The sequence below is a fragment of the Rutidosis leptorrhynchoides genome, chromosome 5 (genome assembly GCF_046630445.1).
Source record: "Rutidosis leptorrhynchoides isolate AG116_Rl617_1_P2 chromosome 5, CSIRO_AGI_Rlap_v1, whole genome shotgun sequence".
NCBI classification, from domain to species: Eukaryota; Viridiplantae; Streptophyta; class Magnoliopsida; order Asterales; family Asteraceae; genus Rutidosis; species Rutidosis leptorrhynchoides.
In genome coordinates this window covers 45,139,789-45,161,070 of record NC_092337.1, presented here as the reverse complement: position 1 = coordinate 45,161,070, position 21,282 = coordinate 45,139,789, and the positions used below count along the sequence as shown (strand labels likewise).

Below are 21,282 nucleotides of genomic sequence, written 5' to 3'. Positions count from 1 at the left end.
ATTTCAGAAAAGGAGGTGTCTGTAATCGAACATCCTTTCGTTTAAAGATCGTATATCTTCAAAATCGCTGCTCCGTTTGCAATCGAACATCCTTTCAATGCTTGTTGTTCTGGCTTTTCAGTTTCCTAAAACATCGTTGACTAAAATGGTGATCAATCCCAAAAAAACCCTAATTTACAGAATTAAAAGAAAAAAATAGTTTAAAGATTGACATACCTCTACCTAATTTAAAGTGTGCTTGTCTGGTTGACCTAATTATAGACTTGTAGTGGCCGTCAAACGCAATGAGTGGCCGGCGACGGTTCCGGCAGGTTTTAGCAAAACCGGAGATTATATACAAAATTTATATCAATAGGTGCATAAAATTGTAATGGATAAATTAGTTGTAGTTGCTTCGTCAATAACGGCAGTATGCGGCCATTTTCGCCGGCGAAACGCTGAGGATTTTAGAATTTCGAAGAGAGAGGGGTGGGTGGTGAGCGGTTTTTGTTTTAGTCCGTAAATTAATTTTGCTGTGTAAATAGTAGCATAACGTGGTGTTTCATTGAGACACGTGTTAAATTCTGATGATTAAAAGAATTAATCCGTAATTAGCATACTATTTACATGTGGAGGGTATTTGTCAGATTGAATGTCAGAATGACACATCAGCTCTAACCTTTACGCTTTGTAAAAGTTATATATATAATATAATATAATATATATATATATATATATATATATATATATATATATATATATATATATATATATATATATATATAGAGATGACGGCTCTCATAATTCGATTTATTTTTCAATAATTTCTACATAAAGGAGCTGTATTTAAACCAAAAATATCTATAAAAAACAGTAGGATAGAGTGAATGGATACAAGCAATTTGGCCATACATCGTCCACGTATATTCAAATTCCTTCTATTTCTAATTTTCTAAATCCAATTCCAATTTCCCCTCGGATCCTAACCCTAATTCACAAATTCATCTCTCACTTTCCACATTCAAATCAAATTAATTCATACACTAATTTCACCACTAATTATGCATTCAGTAAGCTTAAAACTGTTTATCCATTATAATAATAACAATGAATCCAGACATACGCCACCTGGTCGCGTCACTTTTGGCGCCGGAGATCCTGTTGTTAGGTTGAATTGTGGCGCTAAGGTCAGAAGAAATTGTAGATTGATTGCATGTGCGTCGGAGAGAGACGCCGGTGCCGGTGCCGGAGCTGAGGCTGGTGGAGCTGAGAGTCAAAGTCAACAGAATACCAATTCGTTTTTTGCTCGGAGTCAAACTTATGCTTTGATGAAACAGCAAATGGAACTTGCCGCCAAATCTGAGGTCTGGTATATGTATTTATTGTATAATTTGAATTTGAGTTAAATTTGTATGAAGTTCTCTAATATATATGATTGATGGTTGTTTTTTTATAATAATTATTACTTGATTTTAAGGGTCTGTTAAGTGAAGAGTGACGGAAATGTATATTTTTTTTTTTTATAATAATTATTACTTGATTTTTTGATAGTAATTACTTGATTTTAAGTGAAGTCTCACCGAAATGTATGCTTGTTTAATGAATTTGTGCTTAAAATGATTGATTTGATGATCATAATAATAATATAATTCCTTAAATGTAGAATTATGAAGAGGCTGCTAGGCTTCGCGATTCTTTAAAATCATTTGAAGAGGAGGAACCTGTTTTACGTCTACGCGGTTTGATGAGGGAAGCTATTGTAAATGAGAGGTTTGAGGTATTTATATTGATTTATTTACCTTTTAAATTCACTAATCGCACATGTATGTGTAGTCACTAATGTTCTGCAGTGTCATTGCTTAAATTTTAATCTGTTCCAACTTCATGTCTTCTACCTCATTGAAAAATTTAAAGTATACGCTTATTTTCTTTTGTTCTTTGTTTTCTTCTTTAATACTATACCATTTACTAATACTATTTTAGGAAGCCGCAAGATACCGTGATCAGATAAAAGAGATTGCTCCTCATTATCTATTGAAGTGTTCAAGTGATGCAACTACCTTGGTACAGTTACCAACTCTGTATCACTTTAAGTTGCATTATTTTCGATTAATCCAAATCATTTTCATCTTTCTGGGAAAAAATGGATTAATATGTGGATACTATTGGCATGGAACATGCTTCTCTCTTATTCTTTGTATTGTTATTTGTTGTCAGTTGCCCTTTTCCGGTTGGTGAAAAATCAATAACAAATGATGGGGTTTACGTTCTCAAAAGTAGATAACTTGATTCTCTTAATTTGCGTGTTATATTAACATGATATGCGTCAATAGAGTATTTACAACATATATTTTGTCGCTTAGTGGATTTAATCCTTTTCAATTAACAAGTGATGGGGTTTTGGTTATTCGCTTATTTGGGAGAAGTAGTTAACACAACCCAAGTTTTTTTTTATCTTTATACTATTTGACCAAATAAGAAGCTATGTTTGTACCACCGAGGCATTTCCTAAGTGGTATACCGGGGGCAGCCTGTTTACCTCAACGAGTAGGCGCAAGTTCGATTCCAAGGGCCGGGATCTAATTGGTACTGCCAGTAATTAGCTTCTCGGAGGGGGTTTTCCCAACCTTCAACCGTAATGCCAGGGTTGTTGCGATTTGGGTTTCCTCCTAACGCGTGTGTGGGTGACATATGATCGCGAAGGTGGTTAAGTCCTCTCTGATGCCGATACTGTCGTTAAAAAAAAAACTATGTTTTAATACTCTATGGATTTTATGTGGGGTTTCAAATGGTGGGTTTTTTAGAGGTCCTGTCAGTTTAATTCTTCTCAATTAACAAGTTTCGGGTTTAGGTTATTCCGAAAAATTACTTTTAACACAACTGAATCTTATTATTTAACCAAAATCTCAAATAAGTTGCTTTGTTCTGATGCTTAAATGGACTTTATGTGGTTTTAAATGTTAATGATCAATTCAGGGGATCCGGGTTCAAGTTAGGAGTGTGTACATTGAAGGGCGCAGCCAACCTTTGAGAGGCCAATACTTCTTTGCTTATCGAATTAGAATTACCAACAATTCAGACCGCCCTGTTCAACTTCTCAAAAGGCACTGGATAATTACTAATGCTAATGAGAAATCAGAGGATGTTTGGTATAATCCCTCTCCACTGACATGTATTTCCATTGACGAGTTTCTTATCTTATTGACTTTTTTTTTTTTTTGCCATGAATTCTCCTTTTTTCAGGGGCATTGGGGTTATCGGTGAACAACCGGTTATACTTCCTAATAACAGTTTCGAATATTCATCAGCATGCCCATTAACCACCCCTAGTGGTAGAATGGTGAGTACATGTTTACATCCTGCATTATACTTTCTAATAATAATAATAATATAAATAATATATTTATTTTATTTTTGGACATCAGTTTGGGATCACCCAGGGGACTTAACCACCCACACGTTCATCTCCCGTAGTTGCATAACCCGCCCCTAACTACTGCCCTGGAGGAAGCCCGGACCAATCCAAGGGCATGGCCGATAAACCCCCCCTCCCCGCTGCCCCCACACTAAGCGAAAGGCGACCTGGGTGGATACTTCAGGTCAGGGATAACATTGAGTGCAATGTTGCAGTCTTTATTGATTTGTTGATGGTATATGGTATATGATGACATTTCAGGAAGGTGATTTTGAAATGAAGCATATTGATAAAGTAGGATCGAAGACATTCAATGTGGCTGTTGCGCCCTTTTCTCTTTCAACGTTCGGGGATGCTACTGATAATATATGAGGCATACCCAAATGATACTTTAGCACATTCTGCTTTACTTAAATTTTGCAGAAGTTGATCAGTCAAAGATAATACACATAGGCTTGGGTTGGGTATCTGGTAAATGTCAGCTGTAAGAATGTTGTGAAATTTTCTTCGAAGAACTCAATTGTAGAGTTAATGTATAGATTATAAATTTTGATATAATAAATTTGAAGTTTGAAGTTTCGTGAATTGTATTCCATGAGTGGTGAATCAAGAAGTTGCCATTAAAATGTTTTGTTAGATTGTAGGTATCGCCGGCTAAGCTAGAGGAGATAGAGGCACGAAGACGATCCTTTTTTAAATAAATGCACAGTTTGATTTAGTTTGTGGTTTTGATACAGATCTAATCGGAACAGCCTATGTATGCATACGTGTAAACGTATATAGTTGTTTGCATACAAATTGCTAACCCTGTGGTGTACATTAAACATTCTTTTCCTTGTGTGCAAGGTGCTAACATACATACATAGGCATTTTGCATGGCTACTACAAATGCACAGGAGGCTATTGACCATTTTAACTAGGGTCATCTCAATGATTTTCGAGTAAAAAAATGCGCTTCTAAACGTTAGTTATTATTTTTTGATATATCTGGATATCCGATCTGCTTTGCGAACTTACTAATCCTAGGGTGACTTATTGCTTCGGAGGTTTTCCGGAGTAATCAACCGAAAAATCGAATACATATAATAAATACCAAAAAAGTTATCAATTAAAAAACTTATGCAAACAACCATAGTAAATTTTTTATTCTCAAATAGTTACAAAAATTAGTTACTCCGTATTAAATAACAGTATCCTCCTAGCATCACTATTATTATTTTCACCGACATTACTTGTGGCTTTTTTGAACGTATATATCTAAAACCTCACATTGAGACTGATCTTTTTCTTTTTAGACCTTTTTGATATTCACGAGTCATGAGTTTTAAAAAATATTATAATAACTAGTGAAATGACCCGTGGAACCACGAGTTTGTTTAAACGAAAAAGTTTAATGATATGTTTTAGGTATTAAGTGAACGTAAATGTTAACGTTATTTAGTTTAATGACCCGTGGAACCACAGATTTCGACTAAGAAACTTGTCAGCTGAACATATCATCAAACACCAAAAAAAGGATATTAAACAATCCACATCCAATCATAAGAGATAATATTGGTTGTCATTTTATTTTAAAAAAGTAAAGCAAAATATAAATTTAGAATTTGTTTACTTCTGGCTAGCTTTTATACCTTCTCGTACTCAATTCAAAATAATTAATTAAAATAATTCAAAATTATTTAATTTTAATAATTAAAATAATTATTAATAAGATTTAACAATAATAATTAATTAATAAGATTTAATTTTAATTCAAAATTATTTAGATTAATGATATCACCCATCATACTTAGATTTTTTATTTTTATTTTATTTATTTTTGTTAACAAATGAATTAGCCTAATAATGAAATCATCATTATAGGGTTTTAATATTAACTATAGATAAGCAAAAAAAAGTACCGGAGTAAACTATATAAAATTAAAAGCATTATCACTACAAAAGAAGATGGCTCAATTCAATTTCAATTTATAATTTATATGGTTAAACAAATTTAAATATTAAAACTAAAATTAAAATAATAATCATCATGTATTCATACACTCATCCTTAATAACAATATTTATTATAAATAAAATAAGATCACGATCAATATTCAATGCAACTAAAACTATGAAAAAACAGAACGATTATTCTATTAATAGTAACCTAAGGAGCTTTACTTTAGGCTTCCGTGTCCGTGTTAGTAAATGGCAAAGGATGTTGACAACAGATTACTGAACTTTTTTTCTAGAACCACAAACGAAAGCAAGTTTACTGGTCTGACTTAATTTGGTTTGGCTTAATAACTTCAAAATTCAGTTCAACAACATCGAACTACTAGGTACCTGCCTTGTTTCGTCATGTGGACTTAAACAAACTCACATAAAAAAACTCACACGTAACTATTTTCGACTCTAACCTAAGTTTTATTTGTATGCAAAAGTACTACTACGTACCAGATAAATCACTGTTCTAATTTGTAAGAGACAAAAAACGTGTAATATATTGAAATCAACAATTGGGAGTGCATCTCATTCTGTTTCAATGTAGTTATAACAAGGGATTGAATGTGCTTCAAAAGTTAAAATTGAAAAAATTTGACTATTTCCACTTCAGACTATCAATGTCCTCAAGTCAAAATTTACAAACAACTTGACACAATTTTACAAATGCAATTATACAAACAACTTAAAGTGATGAGTTTGGTAAAGAACCCATTGGGATAACTGTATCATGGTCTTTAGGCCCCCAAAACCTCGCGGGACTAGCCTTTGACAACAAACCCGAGAGGTATCCAAATGAAGACGTAGACTCTGTATCCCGAACCGAATTTTTTAGAGCAATCCGCACCTCATTCGAGCTAGCATTTGAGCTTCTCGTGGATGTGGTCCCCAGATCTACACCACAGGGACAAATAGCAATCTTCTTGAAGCAAAACTTGTGGTATGCCAGTTCACAAGATTTACACCTTTCCACCTCACCATCCTGTAAAATAGATGTACCCCGTTGATTAAAATGAAATGATCACTTTTCTCAGTTTCTGTGGTGCTGGCGGGTGTATTTCATTATTATAACGGTACTTAAAATGTTGAAAATCAATGCAATGATCCATTGACATGGATATAAGAGATGGCAACTTTGACTCATTTACTTTAAGCATAGGTTGCTTTAGGTTATGTTTTACCTCTTAACATGTATGATCAAAAGATATTAGCTTCAATAACGGGTCAAATGGGTTGCATCTTCCAAAGTCTGTTTTTAAAGTTAAAACCTACTAAATCATTCTATTCAAAAAACTAAAAATCATCATTCAAACAAAAGAAAATCCAAATTTTTGAACAAAACCATCACAAGATAGCCTAGTGGTTCGGGTCCTAATCTCCTTACAAGAGGTCTCAGGTTCAAACCTCATTAGCAACATATTTTGGGGTGGCCGGGAGAACCTTAATCGTTTACCTAAATTTTTGAACAAGAAATGTTTAGGGAGAGCCCAAATTGATCCATACCAAAATACCCATTTTCACATGTTACCCAATCAGCCTGACCCACCCCATAGTGCCACCTCTTATAGCTATTAGCTATAGAAAGATATCTTCAGAGATGGTTTACCTGAAAGGGGAAAATGAGAGAAGATGGATCATCACATACTAGTCGAGCACCACAAGGAACTCCCACATCATAGCATATCAAACATTCATCAGTTATATGATTCACAATCTTTTTCGAAATAGTTTCTAGCATCACAGGCAATGCTGCAAGAATAATATGAACATCAAAAGATGAAGTTGAGGGTATTTTTGTAACTATATATGCCTTGGAATAACTTTTGCTATGTTACTAAAACGACTCCGTAAACCATAGGCCAATTAGATAACATAGATCTGTAAAGGAAGCTAACCTGCAAATACTCCTTTGGAAAGATCAACAAGATCCTTTAGAGCAAAGAAGTCACTGCTTTCAAGAACGTATCTCCTGGATCCAACTCCTTTGTATATGGTCTTACGAAACGGACAACGGACGTATGGAAGCATACGCCCGATTCTTTTCCTAACATTTATAACGTGCTGTAAAGGTGGAACTTTGGCGAACAGATGAGGGTTCACAGCGCTAACACAAAGCATCGGCTAAAAAAAGGAAACCACATATACAAGTTACTAAAAATATAATCAGTTTCTAAATTGTACAACACATGACAAATACATCCACATTCATGATCCAATAGTTGATTCATAAAACGAAGACAAAATTACACGGCTCGTGGTTTCATTATCCAATCTTGTATGAAATTGCATTCCAAGTCCCTAAACTTTTTGTTTGCATTCCGAGTCCCTGTGGTTTCATTATATTTCACGGCTCGTCCCCCCGGCTAAGAGTCGTTTATTTTTTTCAACAACAAAACCCAATACCACATGAGTGGTGTATGGGGAGGCGAGATGTAGACAATCTTTCCCCTATCCGATAATAAAAACAAGTCATTTGTCCACCCAGAGTGAGAACACTCTCAAAAGTAGAGAAAGTCATCCCTCTCTCTATTCGACGAATAAAGAGACTGCTTCCGAGTGGACCTCCGACCAATAAGTAGGAAATTTTTTACAAAAAAATAGTAAAAGAAGTTAAAAATAAAATACTACCTCCATGAAAAAGGTAAAATCAAATTTCCATGGGTTTTAAATCCTGCCTGGAATTCAATTTAGGCTCTAAACGGCAGTCAAGACGCCAATAAATCGACGCTTGCTGTTGACTCAAAAATAGAGTCGTTTATTTTTTTCATTAACTCATAACATGTGCCGAACATGTGAGGGAAAATAGGCACTTTTAAAAGACGAGAGACAACAAACGTTCCTGTTGTTTGTAAATGAAGAGATTAAATGAGAAATCAGGTAGTATTAAAGATAGAAACGAGCTAAAAATGACCTATTTTTCCTCAGGCGTGCTGCAGGGGTTATGAGTCAACAAAAAAAAAAATAAACAAACGTCATCCGGAGGGACGAGCCATTAAAAGAAAAGAAACGAAACCAAGGGACTCGGAATGCCAAAAAAAGAAGTTTAGGGAATCAAAATGCAATTTCATACAAACCACGGGGATGCGCTGTGTAATCTTGTCTAAAACGAACCATCACACTTTTAAGGTACCAAAAGATATTACACTGTAGTTGACAATTGACAAACTGATTAAAAGGTCATAGAAGAATACATTATTATAAAACATACTCAAAGTACCTTGTCATGAATAGAGTCCAGATACGATTTAGCCAGCTGTGAAACTGGATACTCTGTAAAATCCCACCAATGCAAAACTCTAGCGGGCAAGATTGCGGTTTCATTTACGTGGCAAGATGAACAAAAAACCTGACCACTGTACTCACAAACACGAGGCTTGCCCCACCCAAGTGTCTGTATAAATTCCCATAAACGCGTTTTACCTTCATCAAAATACTTATGACAACCTGCACAAGTATAATGTTGTGCTTCGAGCATCTGTTTCATTGATTTATGAGGCCTGATTTCAACGATAAGTGATATCGACTGCCCCAACGAATACACAGGCTTGATTTCAGTTTGTGACTGAGATACATTTGTGTTAAAAATATGGGTCGACCCGTTCTTTGGTGGGGATATAAACCATATCATAGCATTAGGAAGACTCGATGAAAACTTGGAGTGTAAAATAGAATTTAAGCATTCTTGAATTAAAACGCTTCTTTCCGAAACAACATCCGGTGAAACATTCCCGAAATATTTTCTGGACTCACGGTCAACCTTTGACCAAGGAGAAGGAAGGTTCCAACCTTTGTTGGCGAATGACGTTTTTAAACGACGATAAAGAGTGAAAAAATCACGGTACCGGCGCTCGACCTCCCACTGATGGGACCCACTCCTCACCCTTAACTTGTAAACAGTGTATTCCTTAACTCCTACCAACCGTTCACCCAATGAGACGTCACCCTTTTTCTGTGTCGCACCACTTACTTCGATACCGTCGATTTTGTAAGGGTTTTGAGGCATCGAGTGAGAGTTTTCGATACTAGAAGTTGAAGCGGTGGGCCCACCGTCTCTTGAAGGGAGAGAAACATGCGAATGATCAAGTTTCCTACCACGAGTAAACCTAGCTGCAGGTGAGTTGCTAGAATCGAGTAGTATTTCTTCCATATCTAAAACAACTTCATCATAGAATTCATTTAGCTCATAGTCTTCTGTCTGTGAAACATATCAAAGCCAATTACTATGATTATATTATACTACAACAACAACAACAATACCCAATCCCGCTATGATTATATTATACTATCAAAGAAAAATACATAGAAACTGTTTTTGTTCTTCTAGTTATACAATACAATATATATAAAGCAGAACAAAGCAGAGTCACATAGCCATAAAGGTAAAGACTTTTGAATCCTATACCGCAATTTAACTTGCACACGTCGTTCTATCAGGAATGTAAAATACACTACACTTTACAAGAACAAATGGTTTGATGTGTTTTTAAGTTCTTGCTACATTTTGTGTGCAAACCTATTAAAATAAGGGTTTGGCTATATATAAACAAGCACAAAATACTAAGGGAAACACGAAATATTAAGGGTGTTATCTTTTAAGTGACTTTTTTTTTTTCCTTCTTTCCAAATATTCATCCTCTCTTTTCTGGAAATCACCCAAAAAAAAAAAAAAGAAAAAAAAAAACAAATGAAGACAACACAATGTTTTCAGTCAAATATTGCCAAAAATATGAGGAATAAAGTGAAATCAAGTCTGACCTTATTTGCCACTTGAACATCTTCCGGAGTGTTTAAAGATACTAGACTCGCAATTTCTTCTTTCTCTACATTAATATTAGGCGATGACAACAGTGAATATGGGTTACAGTCTTTGGACACTTCGGGCAGTTTTGCTACATTGTATTCAGCATCTTGTGTCAAAGTCAATCGAACATGACCAAGTGTAAGATTTTCAACGATTCCATTTGAATCAATACATTCGGGTTCCGTAGGGCACACGTCCACTAACGGGGCCTTCTCCACTTGAAAAACATCCTCCAATTTAAGCACATTAAAGTTGTCTTCTTGTTTGCCAACAACAAACTTATCTTTCATCATGACTTGTTCTGGTTCTTCTTCCTCATTCTTCAAAATATCAATACACCTTATAGAATGAGTATTACAAACATCACTCTGATTAGGCATATCAAAGGTGGATATCGAGGTTTGTTCTTTACTTACAAATTCACTTTCCTTGTGTCCTTGAACCTGATCTATAACAAATAAATCCTGACCATTTTCCAATTGCGCATGCATGAAATCATCCAAATCATCTGAACCATACGCTACCGATGACGTCATCATCAATGTTTTCTCACCATCTTTTTCCTTCTCCTGTAAATAATTTGAGTAACCTTTAGAAGGTAAATGACCCGTTTCCTCATTATCCGTACCGTACCCATACATCGAACCTTCAGATTCTGAATGTTCTAACCGAGATGATGTTTCCCCTTCAGAAAGTTCATCCACGTCATCGTTGACTTGGTCAACCACACTCACAAGGGACCCACCACCTTCTTCCATCCCTACCGTTTCCACTTGTCGTAGCACTGTTCCTGCACTAGAACTACTTTGCATATTTATTGAACTGGTATCGTTATTCCACATAACCAAACCACCTTCATCAGCCAGGTCCGAAAAAGAAGTTTCCATTTCATCATACGCGTTCATTTCACAAAACCCCTTATCGATTTTCTTATTCAAACCGCTCGTGTGACTACATTCACCTAATCTTCCCAAACCTAACGGTTTTATATTCTCAAATTTCCCACCTAAACTAAAACTCTCCGGACCACCTACATCACCAAATCTTGAACTTTTTACCGACACGATATCAGAATCAACAAAGTCATGAAATGTACCAGCAGAAGAACCACATAAACTAGGTGTCCCAATTACCGAATTCGCACTACAATATCTATCAAACTCTGATTCTCCACAAGACGAGTAACGAGACGAAACCGGCGACACCTCATTACTTACATTAACCGATAAATTCGGTTCCAAAACCTTCCAATTCAACAACTTATCATCATCAATTTTATCATTCAAGGAGACAGTTTCACTAGTCCCCTCTCCACTCATCATCCTATTTAAAAAACACACACATATTACATATATATGTATATATACATATCAAATTAGCAACTATTGCAGTTTTAGGTTAAAATTACCAATTCAATAGTTCATTTGTACTCTTGATCTTCTGACAATACAAATTTTGAAAACTAGTAACGTCTGAGATAATTAGAAAACCTAAAATTACAAGCTGAATTCGATGTAATTGAAGGATCTAAATCTAATGATTGTATAAGAAAACGTTGATTTGAATCACGAAAGTGAGATCAGAATCTGGAAATTGAAGGAGGTGCAGATACAATGACTAGGGTAAATCATTTGAATGGATCGTACCGATACAGATACATAGAATTGAAAACGAACCTGGTGAATCAAGTGAATGGTGTTCTTCGAGAACGATGTTTATTGTTGTTACTGGATGCCTGGACGTTGTTGTTGCTTACTTTAACACGAAAAGTGTGTGTAAAAAATAAAATGGATATTAATTCGTTTATTTTTTAATAAATAAAGAAATTAGTCAAACTAATGTACAAAATTTATACGGAGTAATTGATTGATGAATTAGGGTTCCCTGTGTAAAATTACGACTTATCAATTATTATAATTATATTACTTTAGAAGATCCTAATGTAATGAGATTAGGTAATGTTATAGTCGTTGCACATGTCATTTTATTTTTTCTTTTTAAAACCGAAGTTTTACTTATTATCTTATACAAATTCTGAAATATTTTAGAATGGTGAGATCATGACAACCAACACTCCGAAGTAGAGCGGGCTCAGTGGCTTGGAGGTTGCGGTCAAGGGTTCCATTTCTCACTCTCATTACAAACCACCGGAGACCAAACGATCCAAAATGGGTCATGTTTATGGCTCTTACGGAGTTACGGTGTCTCGAACGTCATAATTCAAAACGACAAACCAACCATCATATAAACATGCTCGTTAATCCGTAGTATATAGTACCTATTAACCAGGGCCGGCCCGTGAAATTCAGTGGCCCAGTGCGAAAAATGAAAATAGACCCCCTTAATTAAGAAATTCTCTATTTATATATATCTATATATAAAAAATATATCACTACATGATAAAATGGCCCCACTGATACACTAAAAATTTGTGAAGAAATCATAAAAGTGGGCTCCTCTAAAAAGTAAAATATTCCCTTTCATTTTTGTCCCGTGAAAATATATACCTAAATACACCTTGAATTTTTTGGGCCTCAATAAAAAGAAAGCTGAATAATCGTTTTTGGGCCCCTAATTTTGATGGCCCCTGTGCAGTTGAACAGCCTGCACAGGCATTGGGCCGGGCCTGCTATTAACATACTCGTCACCATACCCATTAATGACTAAACGCCACCTGAAACAACCTAAGCCAGACAATACCCATTTTAAAATTTTGATCAACAAGCCAAATGTTGGAGCAGAACTCAATATCATAACCAACAATCAAAGGGCAATTGGTCTAGTTGTATCGATGTCCCCCTTCCAACTAAAAGTTTGAAGTTTGCGAGTTCGAGTTCAAGGGTGAACATATATATTTATTCGTGGTAGGCATGTGAGTTACTGAGTTTGCATTGGAAAACAAATATCATAACCAGCAGAACAAAAGGAATGTCAAATTGGGAATGTATAAAATGTTCAGATCCCAAAACATTCGATGTTCATCCTTATAATCTTATTACATTATTAATATCGATACAATAAGGACAATAAATAAGAACCAAATTTTAAACAAGAAAACAAAATTACACTCCTTAACTACTACGCTAACTCCTTTAACCAGCCAACAAAATTTGGATCCACAAATCATAATACCTGGTTTTCATCACAAATTAACCTTATATTAGACAGCATCATCTATTGCTAATAAGAATAAGATGTCCTACACTACATACTACATTGACACTCTTGTAGTGACAGTTGTATTGTTAACCATGTTTGTATGGATCAGGGGGAAAAAACTCGTTTGTATGTTTCAGGTGATGCTATTATTCATTAGTGTTCCCTCCAAGCCTTTCAATCGCAGCCCCAACATTGGGCTTCACATTGTTGTTTTCGTGAAGAACAGGGCTCTCTTCATTTGCTTTGTCAACTAGTTTCAAATGAAGCCAACCTGTCACCAAAGTGTTCGTGCACAATTACAATCAATCAATCAATCACTCACTATAATGTATGTCGAGTGGAAAAACTTTTTTAGTGCATGTTTGGTGATAATAATCGCAAATGACTAAAGTTGAAATTCCCTCTATGTTTTGATGATTAAAACGTGATTAGCAAAGTGTTTATCTTAATTATTAGAAATTATATATACTTGCATTAACATCACATGAAAGACATGGGCCAAACTGACAAGTGAAGGAAGTGGAACTGTGAAAAGCGGGTCCATGGACCACACACGGTCGGATCGCGAGTCAACCGTGGTGCCGCTGAACCAAATCCACTTTGTGTGGTCAGTGTTCGGGTCAACCACGCGTTTCTCTGTTTCATCCTTTGAGTCAAGGCTAGTCAGCTCTTAGTTGCTTTATATTATATGGGTTTGATCACACTAATTCTATGAAAGTGTAACACATTATAAAACTTCAAGTTCTTTTATAATCATGGTCAAATGTTTTTTTTAAAAGTATAAAAATGTTTTATTAACATGAAATAGCAGGAGGAAGTCTTTTGTGAGCCTCTACTTTTTGAATTAAAGTCAAACAAGAAATCAAAATGAAACCTTTAGACTTTTATCATATATATTCTGTTACCTAACCAACCCACCCACCCATCTTGCCACCTTTAATCAAATGCAAGGTAAGTCCAAGCCAAATATGATCTTAGTTCAAGTTTAAGTGTTCACTTTTGTTCAACAACTCAATAAGTAACAAATTAGCAATAGCTTTAGATAGCCAGTCAAACAAACCTATATGAAATTAAATGAGCAATTTAATTAAACTTTTAACTTCATTAAATGTTCTAATTCAATTTTCAAACAAGATAAGGACTCGGACAACTCACCTAAAGGGAAGCAGAACGTTGCGCCCAAAACTGAACCCAACAGCACGTTCCTTCCACGCCATGCAAGTGATCCAGGCACTGAAAAACATGAAATTAAACACATTAGTTTGATAAATATGAAGTTTTTGATTTTGGCATAAAAAGGGTTATAAAGACGTGTGTTCGTTTTTTTTTTTTTTTGAGATTCTTACTGATTAGACCGAAAGTTGCTGCGGTTGCAGAACCAGCTCCAACAATATTATAGACGTCATGAACTCCTCTTTTATCAGCTAGAATATTTTGCAAGCCGTAAAATGCAGCTGTGAACATGCCAAGCCGAACACCACCTACAATCGAACCACGTGTAATTCTAATAAACCTTTTCTCCATTGCATCTCTCATTAATCGATATTGTTCCCGCTTGTCAGGTGTGCTCCCTAGTTTTAATGTCACTTCCGCATCCTTGCTCTAATACAAAAAAAAAAAAAAAAAAAATCACTTTTATTTTGATTATTCAATAATTCAAACATATTAAAGTGATAAAGAGGCAGCTTAGAAGTATTATCAATTATTGTTTCAATTATATTATAAGAATTAGAAGTTTCAATTTGCTAAACTACTAGAATTTTCTGAAATTGGCTACTGATTTGGAGGGTTCCTATAACAGAAAGGTATCTATAAATGTAAATCAATTATAGTTTCACAGTTAAATTTATCAAATAGTTGCTCATTCTTAAGATCATTACTTTCACAAATGATAAATCATGCATTTCGATGAACAGTTAATACTTGTGTAAAAAAATACTTACAACGGAAGCAGAGGCTTCTTTCATGCCTCCATATAACAAGCCAGCAAATACTCCAACAACCGTTGCTGTACCCCAGTTAACAGTTCCAGCCAATTTTGAAGTTCTCTGCGTTCAAGGCAAAATAAAAAATAGTTAAGTTTTGGTGACATATTAATTAGTTATAAACTTATAATCAATACAGCTTATACATAATTTGGATCATCTTACACATTCAGGCTATAAAATCACTAATTGTTCTGGCTCAAAATCACTAATTTTCCTATCGCGATCATGATTCAAGTTGAATGTGCCTTACTATTTGTAGTATCCTTCTTTAAATGGAGCACAACATCACAACCCTAAATCCAATATCTATACACTTAAGCTACAAAACGTTAAACCTATTTTTGTGGCTCAAGGGATAAGAAGCTAAAGTTAAACTTAATTTGAGTAACTTTGTTACAAATTTCTAACTATACTCATCTAAACCCTAATAATATTACCACAAAACAAACAAACAAACAAACACATACATACATTTATAATATGGAAATTAGATAAAGATAATTAACAATTCTTACATCATATGGAGCATTTTCTAGTGGTTCTTCATTGGCTTCCATTGTCAATCAGATATCAGTTAAAATTAAAATTTCCCTGTATGCAAAATTTATTCATAGAAATGACTAAACTTCATGATAATGGAAATAAAAAAAACAAAAATAAATATAAATAAGCTAGAATAAATTTAAGTGCAATTAACTGCAGTAATATGAAACTGGATCATGTAAAAACACAACATGATACTGTGATTAAGTTTATCGATATATAATCGATAATAACAAGTATATAATTTAACTAAAGATCTAAGAGTAACTAACATGATACCAGATTCTAGCGATGAACAAAATGTTGAATTGGTAAAGTTTTGGGGGTCTTGGGTGAACCGCCAAGTTATGATTAGGATGACCCGTTTAAAATAGAATTACTTGGCCCAATTTCAAGGACCTAGTGGCCCATTATCAGAAGTTGGGTCAATACATGAATATTATACGGAGTAAATGGTTTATAACTAGTTTAAGTGGCCCGCGCGATGCCGCGGGGCCTTTCGGGTTGCATATTCATAGTTAATAAAATATTTTGCTACGGATGTTTTTAGATACACGTAGTTATTACCTAGTATACCTAATGGCCTATGCGATTTAAACGTCAGGAAGATTGCGTAGAAAAAGGGAAACAGAACCATCGATATGATGTAGTTCGTTTGGGAAGTTTATTATAGGTGTATGTATATGTATTGAACATAGTCCGATGTATTTAGCGTTTTTTAGAAGTGTCCGTTTCGCGTATACTTAGTCCCGTTGTGTTCGTAAGATTTTTTTGAGTTGAACGGTAGGTTCGGAATAATTTAACGCGTGGTTAGCGGGAAGATATGTCCCGTTGAAAATTTGGGTCAACTTTGGTTAAGGTTTTTAATTAAAATAATAAATTTACATTTTGTACCCCTGATTTGGGGGTTGAACTTGAAAGTTGTTTAAAGTTTGGGGGTATTATTTTTTTTTCAATGTCATTTGGCAAACGTGGAGGGGTTCAAAACGACCAAAACCCCCACACATCTATCTATCTACTACGTATATATTATTTTATTATTATTATTATTATTATTACATCTTATAAATCATGAAACTAAATCTGACGTGTCAACTCATAAACACTTCTTAATCCCTTTTACTTACGTATTATCCTAGAGTTAATCCCAATTAACGCTAATAAAATCTATCTAGTATACACGCAGAAGAAACCATAAACCCTATTCTGTCACACCCATCCTCTTCGATTCATGTATCAATCAGATGCGTTTGATAAACGAATTGGTCAATCAAATAATCAATCGCCACAACAACCTTTCATCATCTATCTTCTATCCGACAATCTCATTATAATCCTCAATCAATCAGTTTCTAATGATAAACGAAGAAATCAAGCGCCTGAGGAACCGTTCATCATATATCTTCGATCCGAAAATCCCATCTACGAATTCTTCTAACCAGGTATTTAAGTAATCGTGCCTTTTAATATTCATTGGTTGAGAACCCTTCAGATAAATTCAATTTGTGTTTTCTTGTGTTTTATAATTATGAAGGTTTGTAATGTAATACATATTATCCTTTACAATTCATATTGTTAATCTCTTTAAATCTAATCCAAAATTATATGGTATGTGCTTTGGAGGTTGATTATCTATCTTGGACCAATTTAATAGAGATTGATTATATATGTTGTAATCCTTTAAATGTGATATGAGTTTGAAGATATGATGATTTAGACAATTATATAGTTTCGTTATCAATCAATGAACTAAATCTAATCATTCTATATGAAGTAATCCTTATTTATATTCAAATGTGTGCCGGAGGAGGATAATGAAACATCGATGGCATGTGTGAAAGACATACGTCCTGCTTGGTTACAGTCTTCTTGAATAATTGCATTCTGTTTATTTTGAATTTTATCTACTTGCACTCATAATGGTGAAGCTGGGACTAAATTATCTGACTTTTATACTTAGTAAATCATTATCATCTTCTTTTAACCACTAACTACCATAAATTTTTATATGTGATCAAAGAGGGTAAAAAGACAAATTTAGTGTGCACAATATGATTTTTCAATTCATACAATTTTAATTCAACACTTGTGCATCAGTTATGCTGTATACATCTTAAACTTGCAGTATGTATACAAAAGGTACATACTTTGTGCACAAGTCTTTTTTAATTTATACATTTGTTTCTTTTTTGCTACTTGAGATAACTTTAATTATAATTAACTGCAATTAACCCATTCATGAGTGATTGGGTCATATTACCACCATTTATGTTTATGAATTTCTTGGATACATACACATATAACTTTGAAAAATTTATTATTCAAATGTATGAAAAGTCTAATACGCTTACTCTTCGAGTTGACGATTACTCACTCAAAAGTCCCGAACGAGTACTCACCGAGTAGCAATTTTTGCAACATTGATTATGTTTAATTTTTTTGCAATACATTGAATTTGGTAATGAACTTTGCATTTCTTCTTTTGTAGTTTGTGTTGTGTATGAAAGTAGATAGTAACTACATAGAACTCGATGCAAAGCTATCGAAAGGTGTTTTGTTGACCCGTCATCCAGGAACAGGGAAAATATTGTCTTCATTGATGAAATGATGTTGTTACGTGGGTGAATTTTGAATTGTGAGCGTGACCAGACACTAAACCAGGTAATGTTTACTATCTTGCTTTGACTTTTGAGGTCAAACTTATGTTCAACCCGCCAAGGAACACTTTAGTGTGTGCACAGGTGTAGTGTCAACCTTATGTAGGCTTAACCTCATCTCCAGTTCCTTACAACCTTATCTAGAGATATACATTTAAACCTTTGATTTAAAGGTGTCAAGATGAGTTTGAAATATGTCACTTATAAGTAGTACGAGTGTTTATGGGTTGAGATGGGTTCACTTTAATACATTTCTTTTTCCTTTCCATATGTTTATTTCGTGTATGAAAATATTGTGATAATTACGATTAAATAAAGAACAGTTATGTTGCTATAGTACAAGTCTTTGATCAAAAACAGAGGTGGTGTGCTTCTTTAAATTAGACATCGGGCAGTTTTTAACTTGATTAACTCATTAACATATTTCCTTTCTAAATAACTGATAATTTTTCCGATATGCAGCATCGAGATAAAATACAATCTTAATAAACTTATCCATTAGTAGATAGTATGTCTGGAAAACGTGTCGGGTTGCCTTAATGATAAAATGGGTTTGGGTCATAACGGGTCATGATGTCAGCCTTAAATAGATTAAACGGGTTGGGTCGAGACCCGGGTCGGTCTGATCGGGTCAAGACCCATTTTCTTCTGTATTTTTTAAAGTTAGCATAAATGAAAGAATAGCCCTATAGTAGATATGCTGCAATTGGCACATTTAATTTTCAATGGGATAATGTGTTTATTTTATAGATTGCTATACACAAGTCTAAGCAATGATCTATTATGTTTTTATTAGCTTTTTACCAAAATGGATGGGTTTGATAAAGAGTAAAGTGTGGTGGTTACAGCTGCTACAAACCGACCCGAAACATTGGATTCAATCTTGATGAGACCTGGTTGGTTTTCGAGAAAAGTTGGTGTAGATGAGCCAAACGAGGGTGGACGAAAAGACATTTTTACCATTTACTTAAGAGATGTCCCGATGCAAGTCTTTGACTATATTTTAACTGTGTTAGCACAATTAGAGGTTCGGGAAAGGTATGCTACATATCTGCGTACTTAAAGGTGGCAATTTCCACCCATTCTCTTATGTCAGATGTGATTTGAATCACGTTTTATACTTATTTGGTCACATGGGCTCAATATTATGTCTACAGAGTCTCGCAGTTAGTATTATATGTTTAAAATATGTATTGATTAAAGTTGATCCATGATTTTGGTTATATTTTACAGACAACTGCATTTCCTTGCATACACTTGAGATATTGTTGTTTTTTACAAAACATAAGCCTGCAATAAGGGTTCTTACACTTACCCATACAAGAGTAGGAATTGCAATTGATCGATGCTTTTACTTTTATGTTGCTTCTCACCGAATATTATTGTCACCGAATCTTGACAAATTCGGTGATTATACCCATTTTTACGCTACAATGTCAAATTCAGATACATCAACCAAATTATAAAATGATGATTATGCAAATTCATCATTTAGGGGAGAAATGTCATACGGTTGATGTATGACTCTTGTGCATGTACGGTACAAGACTCGATATTAAGGAAAGAATTGTTTATTTGAGGGAGAGCTAGAGATTTGAAGAAGATTCCACGTCATATGGGGAGCTTAAAGATCAAGCTAACATACCAATAGCCAATGATCGAGCATTTGATGAGAGTCTATGTACTTTGAAGGGGAGCTTCTAGAGTTTCGACACTTCGTCTCAAGTCAAACAAAAGTCTAGAGAAGATCTTTGATTCTTGAGCAACAAAGTTCAAAACTCATGTTTCATTGTGTTCATGAAAAGTGATGAGTAATCATCACAACACACATCTAGGTGAGATTGTTGGGTCACAAAGTAACCCACATTGACATGTGCATATGTGATGAGTTTAGCAATGTAAGTGAGCATAAGTATGAAGTATAAATACTTATGCAACACTTTTTAGTCACTTGAGACCTTCACTTAAGATACTCATTTGAAGGTGTAAACCTTCCCAATTCTCTCTAATATACATTTAGAGACGAGAGTTAAATTTGCGACATTATCTTGATCCTTATTAAGTTAATAGTTGAAGAAAGTCGTAGATTCGAAGAAAGTCGTAGATTCAATCGTAGCTACAATTGAATTCATGTGCTAAATGATTGTACAAACTCATATTCACTTTATATTGTTATATCATATTCTGTGTTCATATATTCATATTCAACATCATAGACACATATTCATATCATAACCTACCGCTCAAAATCGGATTCAACCCCAAACAATAAATTGAAGTTGAGAATATCAATATGAAATAATAATAATAATAATAATAATAATAATAATAATAATAATAATAATAATAATAATAATAATAATAATAATAATAATAATAAACCTTGTATAGCTCATGTGGTAGTGACATGCATCTCTTAGCGAGAGATCAGGAGTTTGACTCTCATGGGGTGAATCATTGCACACAATGTTGTCCCTTTACCCTTGAATTCCACCTAAGGGTACCTTCCTCACATCACGTGGGTGGTTAAGTCCCTCTGGATGATCCCGTACTGCTGTTAAAAAAATAAATATAATAATAATAATAAGGTGAGTTATTATTTCTATTTTTATAAAATATAGCTCAGAAATCTCAAACACGAATTTTCTATCAACTACTGTAATTATTGTCTATACCTCTTGATCTAAACCAATAATTTTGTGGTGATATACACTATTTTGTTGCAATAATAATAATTAATAATAATAATAATTAT

The 21,282-nt window shown here is 34.3% G+C and overlaps 3 protein-coding genes and 1 long non-coding RNA gene across 8 annotated transcripts; 2 read left to right on the top strand and 2 right to left on the bottom strand.

Annotated features, from left to right (window-relative positions):
• Positions 1 to 866: 866 nt before the first annotated feature.
• Positions 867 to 4,172, top strand: LOC139847494 (uncharacterized). Its single transcript, XM_071837166.1, has 6 exons — positions 867 to 1,343; positions 1,643 to 1,756; positions 1,963 to 2,043; positions 2,956 to 3,128; positions 3,223 to 3,319; positions 3,656 to 4,172. Exons 1-6 carry the CDS (start codon positions 1,041 to 1,043, stop codon positions 3,764 to 3,766), a joined length of 879 nt encoding a protein of 292 aa, XP_071693267.1. The 5' UTR covers positions 867 to 1,040; the 3' UTR covers positions 3,767 to 4,172.
• A 1,729-nt stretch (positions 4,173 to 5,901) lies between these two features.
• On the bottom strand, positions 5,902 to 11,933 carry LOC139847306 (uncharacterized). Of its 2 annotated transcripts, XM_071836981.1 has the most exons (6): positions 10,597 to 11,933; positions 10,135 to 10,500; positions 8,597 to 9,574; positions 7,275 to 7,500; positions 6,986 to 7,128; positions 5,902 to 6,361 (listed from the first exon to the last, which is right to left on the bottom strand). In XM_071836981.1, the coding sequence occupies exons 1-6, from the start codon at positions 11,500 to 11,502 to the stop codon at positions 6,065 to 6,067; spliced, it is 2,916 nt and encodes a 971-aa protein (XP_071693082.1). In that variant the 5' UTR covers positions 11,503 to 11,933; the 3' UTR covers positions 5,902 to 6,064. The 2 variants fall into 2 exon arrangements, with proteins under 2 accessions (XP_071693082.1, XP_071693081.1); XM_071836980.1 differs by having other exon boundaries at positions 10,135 to 11,933.
• Positions 11,934 to 13,116: 1,183 nt separating this feature from the next.
• Positions 13,117 to 16,225, bottom strand: LOC139850263 (uncharacterized). Of its 4 annotated transcripts, none has more exons than XM_071839846.1 (6): positions 16,150 to 16,225; positions 15,843 to 15,918; positions 15,283 to 15,387; positions 14,686 to 14,941; positions 14,495 to 14,572; positions 13,117 to 13,610 (listed from the first exon to the last, which is right to left on the bottom strand). In XM_071839846.1, exons 2-6 carry the CDS (start codon positions 15,882 to 15,884, stop codon positions 13,486 to 13,488), a joined length of 606 nt encoding a protein of 201 aa, XP_071695947.1. In that variant the 5' UTR covers positions 15,885 to 15,918; positions 16,150 to 16,225; the 3' UTR covers positions 13,117 to 13,485. The 4 variants fall into 4 exon arrangements, with proteins under 4 accessions (XP_071695947.1, XP_071695949.1, XP_071695948.1 ...); XM_071839848.1 differs by having other exon boundaries at positions 16,143 to 16,204; XM_071839847.1 differs by lacking the exon at positions 16,150 to 16,225 and adding an exon at positions 16,025 to 16,090 and having other exon boundaries at positions 15,843 to 15,947.
• Positions 16,226 to 17,088: 863 nt separating this feature from the next.
• Positions 17,089 to 20,563, top strand: LOC139850377 (uncharacterized). Its single transcript, XR_011760013.1, has 3 exons — positions 17,089 to 17,312; positions 18,359 to 18,531; positions 19,324 to 20,563. It is a non-coding gene; the product is annotated as an uncharacterized lncRNA (long non-coding RNA).
• Positions 20,564 to 21,282: the final 719 nt, after the last annotated feature.

Bases quoted from the DNA above. Each gene is read 5' to 3' on its own strand.
- LOC139850263 (XM_071839846.1), bottom strand. From the start codon at position 15,884: ATGGAAGCCAATGAAGAACCACTAGAAAATGCTCCATATGAT. The intron at 15,388-15,842 runs GTAAGAATTGTT...CCTTGAACGCAG, and splicing joins TAGAAAATGCTCCATATGAT to AGAACTTCAAAATTGGCTGG. The intron at 13,611-14,494 runs GTGAGTTGTCCG...CTTTGGTGACAG, and splicing joins AACGTTCTGCTTCCCTTTAG to GTTGGCTTCATTTGAAACTA.
- LOC139847306 (XM_071836980.1), bottom strand. From the start codon at position 11,502: ATGATGAGTGGAGAGGGGACTAGTGAAACTGTCTCCTTGAATGATAAA. The intron at 9,575-10,134 runs GTCAGACTTGAT...TATGTTTCACAG, and splicing joins ATGTTCAAGTGGCAAATAAG to ACAGAAGACTATGAGCTAAA. The intron at 7,129-7,274 runs GTTAGCTTCCTT...TTATTCTTGCAG, and splicing joins TTCCAAAGGAGTATTTGCAG to CATTGCCTGTGATGCTAGAA.
- LOC139847494 (XM_071837166.1), top strand. From the start codon at position 1,041: ATGCATTCAGTAAGCTTAAAACTGTTTATCCATTATAATAATAACAAT. The intron at 1,757-1,962 runs GTATTTATATTG...ATACTATTTTAG, and splicing joins TTGTAAATGAGAGGTTTGAG to GAAGCCGCAAGATACCGTGA. The intron at 3,320-3,655 runs GTGAGTACATGT...ATGACATTTCAG, and splicing joins CCACCCCTAGTGGTAGAATG to GAAGGTGATTTTGAAATGAA.